At 42.6% G+C, this 6,000-nt stretch overlaps 1 protein-coding gene across 7 annotated transcripts in view; it reads right to left on the minus strand.

Annotated features, from left to right (window-relative positions):
- The window catches only part of FRMD5 (FERM domain containing 5), a 321,775-nt gene extending 316,025 nt beyond the window's left edge, over positions 1-5,750 (minus strand). For 2 of the 7 annotated variants that reach the window (XM_024981941.2, XM_010817268.4), the window contains exon 1: positions 5,453-5,739. In XM_024981941.2, the coding sequence (XP_024837709.1) occupies positions 5,453-5,554 (102 nt within the window). In that variant the 5' untranslated portion in view covers positions 5,555-5,739. Of the gene's footprint in view, positions 1-5,452 lie in introns of all 7 variants that reach the window. The other 5 variants (XM_059879172.1, XM_024981942.2, XM_010817270.4 and 2 more) reach the window with 5 other exon arrangements.
- Positions 5,751-6,000: the final 250 nt, after the last annotated feature.

Here is a 6,000-nt window from a genome sequence, read left to right on the forward strand (position 1 = left end):
ACACAGCAAAATGGTTTGAAATGGAATGGGTTGGAACTACAGAAAGGGTTACATTGATACTATTGTTATAAAATGTTTATTGTTTTCAGGTATAATAACTGTTAAAGTGTCTTAGTTAACACAGCAGTCCCACAGCACAAATTAGAAAAAGTATTTACTGAACTAAAACTATGTAAGGCACTGAACTAGGTGCTGTAATTCTCAGGGTTTAAGATTTACAGCCTCCACTTACTCTCTCCTTTGTGAATGAGTCTGAAGTGTGATCTATCAGAAAATAAATTTCTTAAAATAACCCAAAATATTTTAATATGTCATTGGTAAATTGCCTCTAAAATAATGTCATGCTTCTTGTTATGGGTTACGCATTTTAAGACCTATACATAAATCACTACAAACATGAAAAAGTACTGTTTTTGCCCCAGGTTGTCTGATTTTACTTTGGCAAACACTTCCTTTTTAAAAGTATGACATTAATATCACAGACATGATATGTTGTCTCTGGACAATGTAACAGAGGACTCAAAAACCACATTATATTTTATTATACACTATAGTGAATTGCCTCATCTAGCATACTCATTCCAAGCTTTTAACAAAATGAAAATTCATACAAATACCCTTGAGTAAAATCTTCTGTAGTGATTGCTTCTAGGTTCCTCTTGGATGAACACTGACACTTCCTTAAACAGGATTTCTTCAAAATCAAAAAGAATCAAAGCATACATGCATGTCTAGAATTTACCTTCTGTACCAAACTGACTTGCATTCTTTCAGTACAATAAATGTTTTAATACACTAATTAAGAAACAGAATACAAGTGCTTTTAGGATCCTAGAAGGCTCATTTTGGAACTTAGTTTTAAGAATTAGATTCTAACTGACTTGCTATCATAACAGAGATCCTGAGACCGCATAATTACTTTTTAAAATAAAGTTTAAAAAAAAAAAACCAATATTCGTGAAAATACAACAGCTCTGTGTTTTCATCTGTTAAGAAAATTACCCTAATTCTCTAAGAACATCCCTTTGCATTAATGAAACCAAGGATTCCACTTACCAAGAAGTTCTTAGAAAAGACAAGCCACGGTTCAAGCAACAAACGTCCCTCTAAAGCCAAAGACCTTGTAGAGTCGAGGGAAAGCAAAGCTGAACTCTTGACTTTAAAGAAGAGTTTTAATAAAGATTTCACTTATGCCAGTACAGGGTTTTACAATTTTATTGAAATTAATCAGAAATCATTTTAAAAGCACTTACAGCTTAACTTCATTTATTTTCCTAAAACAGTAAAACATTTCTCAATTCTATTTCTGAATTGAATCGACTAAAGCACAATGTAAGTACAGTAGTCTATTCAAATGTTCTTAATTATTTGTAGTAATTTTCCAAGTAACTTTGTCTTTACTGTGATGTAAGTATTAAATTTCCATTTTATAGATGAAGAAATTAAGGTACAGACAGGTGAAGTGCCTTAAGGAGTCAGAATAGAGAGAGGGAACAAAGATGGGATTTCGAAACAAAAGGACTGGGGTTTAAATACAGTACAGTCACCTACTAGCTTTGAGCAAGTTCCTTCATCTGGGATTTTCATCTGTAAAACAAGGACAATACCACCTACCTCTCAGTGGTTGATGTAAGGCAGAAGCAAAGCGCCTGGCAGGAAACTAGTACACAGTCAGCCATTCAACAAATACAGGCTCTCCCATCAATCCACAGTCCCATTTTCTTTAGCTGGTACAATGAGTCTATGATCAATCCGTAACACTGACGTGAGGAAAATGAGATAATAATACAGGCAAAGTACCTGGCAGGTGCAAGGATCAACACGTGTGTTCTCCCCCTCAATACTCCCTTCCTTACTCCAGGTCCCACAGTTACTAAGTGGCTGCTGCTGCTGCTAAGTCGCTTCAGTCATGTCCGACTCTGTGCGACCCCATAGACGGCAGCCCACCAGGCTCCCCTGTCCCTGGGATTCTCAAGGCAAGAACACTGGAGTGGGTTGCCATTTCCTTCTCCAACTAAGTGGCTGAGCCACAATCAAATCTGCATCTTGGTTCCACTTTAGAACTGACTCTGCATGTACATTTCATTTATGGTTGCACTTTATTTAACTGGAAAAACTAATCTACCCTAACTGCTTAATCGGTTGTTATTTTAGTATGTTCCCAGTAAAATCAGATTCATTTCTCATGTAGCTTTACTTTTCAGCAATAACCAAAAAAGGTGATTAATATTTCTGACTTGGCAATATATATATTTTTTGATACATACTTCTACTGGCATTTCTTCAATAGTCTTAATATTTTATAAACTATTATAACCTGAAAGATAGTTTAAAAATCTATTCTTCAGGATATTACATGCCTAAGTTCGTAAATGACTCCATTTGGGGAGTTCAAAAATACTAGGTAGCCTTTTCATTTTTCCTATTTTCTCCTAAATAAAATAATAAAGTAAGGTAGTGAATGTGGTAACTAAATAAATATGTGATTAAGTAAAAGAGATATGTGAAAAATATGGACCAGATTTGCATTTATGAGGCAATGACCTTCAAAACTGGCAGGGAACTCTTAACAATGTTCTTCACAGGGAGGCAATTATACTACAACCCTTCTACGTATACTTGCATTTCTCATGGCCCACAAATACAATTGCATATCAGAAAGAATAAGAGAACAGCCTGGTAACTGTGGCAACCTTCATTGAGAGGATATAAGGAATTTTTATTACCTTAATAATCACATCATAAATACCAGATCAGTAGAACTGCTGCAATACGAAAGGCTAGACCAACACTTCCACAGGATTTCCTACAAACTGAAATTTACCAAATGTAACTAACACTCTAAGCCAATGATACATTTCTGGTTCTGTAATACCCTATGTGGTCTCTGACCACCTCAAGAAGCGCTGAAATTTAGATACCTTATTTTCAAGAAAAATATGGGCATACAATACTTTTAGGAAAAGGAGTTTAAACTATCACCAATTTTTAATATAATATATGGTACTGTAATTCCTAAATGTAAATATTGCTTTAATTTAATAAGTGACGCACACTGATTAAAAAAAAAAGACCCTGTGCCCAGTGTTTGACATATAAGCACATGTGTGTGCTCTCTCTAACACACACATAATAGAAATATACAGAGGGGAAAAGTTGCTAAGAAAAGCTCAATCTCTAAATGCTCAAAAAAGGTATATGCTCAAAATATTAATTTCACATAAAACATTGTCTTATCTACATTTCCTCACATGGGTAAACACAAAAGCAATTCACAATAGTAGCACCAAAGAATGACAATAATACATATACTTTAGAATTCCTGTGTTTTTAAATTTTCATAAAAGAAACACAATGCACAATCATTGAAACATCTAGACAGTGAATACTTACAGTATGGGCATATTACACCAGGCTTAATTTTTAAGTAGCCTAAATTTTTATAACATATTAAATTGTAACAATGTAAAATTAAGACCAGCAGGAAAATAAACACAACCACAGTAGTGCATAGAAAGCATAAATCCAATAACTCCTGCTCAACTTATAATATTTTCCTCAACAGTAATAAAAACTACCCACAAGTATAACACCAATCTGCCAGCTGGGTTTTCCACTAACTGGGAAAATAACTAGTTGCCTTGTTGTGATACCTTAGAACCATAAGGTTATCACTAAATGGAGAGGTGTTTTATTTGTACCTTATATCTCAGCAAAAGTTAATAATCTGCCCCAGAAATTTTATTTCACCATATACTCCAAAAGTATTTTCAAGACTCATGAAATCTAAATCTCACACTGCCCTTGATATGCTATTGTGTAAATGCTTTAAATTTTAAAATATTTTTAAAAGCTCTACACAATGTATTCAAATAGTAAACATGTCAACTCAATCCATGTTTTCTCTGGTTCCCCACCTCCCACCAAAAACAAAAAACTTGTACATGACACATAAAGATACAATAGAAACAAAAAGTAGCATGTCACTCATTCACTAAGGATATAATACACAACATCTCTCTATCATATTCTCCTACAAAAATCCTTTCACTTTATGGCTAGCATCTTTATGACTGGTTAATCTGTATTTAAGGGGCCTGAAAAAGAGATTTTGTTCTTTTTCCCTACCCTCATAAATCTTTGGCAGAGGTCAGCACTTATGCCCAGAGCTGGGTTTTGGAGGTGGGAGAAAAAGCAAAGTGGAGAGAAGGCAGAACTGAGCACGGAGTCAGCAGACAGCAGCTGCTCTCATATACTACCCAGCGTCTTTCTCACACACCGCTATTTTCCGCTATTGAGCATTGTCAGCAAAAAAAAAAATTAATGGGGGTTGGAGGGAGGCGGGGAGGGAGACAAAGAGAGTAGGACCCGGGCCGACGGTTCTTGCCTGCTACATCTGAGATGAGAAGCCTTCTCGGGTTTTTGCTGCAGAGGCAAGGGATCAGGTGAGACCCTCCGGGTCCAACTCAATTTGCTTCTCCAGAAAGAGCAGTTTGGGGCAGGTGAGCACAGGACCCTCTTGACTGTGAACTACACTGGAGCATTGTCAGCGGTTTCTATTTCTGACTTTATAAAGGAGGAGAGAGGGCTGCGACTGCATTCCTGGGCAAGACTACTACTCCTGACGTGCCACACAGCAGGAGGTTGTAAAAATCCCTTCAAAAACACCAGGTTCCGAGGAAATGCTGTGCAGCATTACTGTATTGTTGGCGTTTTTTCCTTTATTGTTTTTTTTTTTAAGTCACCGATTCTCGCCAATGCCATCCCTCAAATCGCTGGGACTTGTTGCTAAATCTTTACCTCGCGTCCCCCAGAATTGCCCAGCTGAATAAGATTTGGGGACCGAAAAGCCGGGGGGCGGGGGGAGAAGGGGGCTAAGTCTTTAAAGCCCAGGGGGCTGGGTTCCCTTCAATAGGCCACTCTGCATGGGCTACGCGTTCAATTCTACCTTCGGAGAGCTCTGACTCACAAATGCTGGGGGGGAGATTATGACATACACCATCATCCTTCCAGCCAAAGAGATAGGGGAAAAGCCGCCAGCCGTCCTTGCCCGCCCAGAAAGCCAAAGCCTGCACCGCGCCCCCCACCCCACTCCCCGCCCCTCGACGGGGCGGCCGAGGAAAGAACCTCGCGCCCTCTCCGCCCCCCTCCGGACGCCCGCGGAAGGTGCTCCCCATATCGGCGGGTTCGAGGAGCCAGGATGGGGCGCCCTCACCTCCGGAGAGCGAAGGGGACGAGCTAGGGGGTCCAGGACGCCGGGACTCGCGCCGCAGCTGCGCCGAGCTCCGGGTACCCAAACCCGGACCTGCACCGGCGGGGCCATCCGCCGCAGGCAGCGGCGGACAAAGCGCTGGGGTCTGGGGCGACCCCCGGGAGGCGGCCGCTGGTCAAGCTGGCCAGACTAGGGGAACAAGGGGCTCCCGCGGGCGGGGCGGCGCGGCGCGGCACTGACCTGGATGGTGCAGGTGTACTCGCTGTCGTCCAGCAGCCGCACGGTGCAGCTGTACTCGCGCTCCAGGCTCCTGCTGCTGCCGCTCATCAACCTGCTCAGCATCTTCCCGCCCGCCCGCCTCCGGGAGAGACGCGGCGGCGCTGCGGACCCCGGACCAGGCGCCCCTCAGCCGGGCAGCTCCGCGCCGGCCCCAAGCACCTGCACCATCACCCCAGCGCGATCGCCGCCGCTGCCTCCTGCCGGCCCGGCTCCTCCTCCTTCTCCGCCACCGCCTTCCCCCAGCCCAGAGCAAACGCCGGACTCGCTCTGCTCCGCGCCCCACTGCCCGTGTCCTGCTCGTGGGGCGGGGACTCGGCCGGAGGGAGGCCAATGGGGGTCAGCGCGGCGGAACCGAGTGGCAGATGGAAGAGCCAATAGAAACAGAACACTGCGATGATAGACAGGTCAGGGAAGCAATCGCGGCAAAGCAGTCGCACCGAGCCAAGTCAGACCCGCCCTCTGGCGTCCCAAACCAGGGGCTCTTTTTCTCTCTGCGGTTCGGATAGATG

This window comes from Bos taurus, chromosome 21 (assembly GCF_002263795.3).
Source record: "Bos taurus isolate L1 Dominette 01449 registration number 42190680 breed Hereford chromosome 21, ARS-UCD2.0, whole genome shotgun sequence".
NCBI lineage: Eukaryota > Metazoa > Chordata > Mammalia > Artiodactyla > Bovidae > Bos > Bos taurus.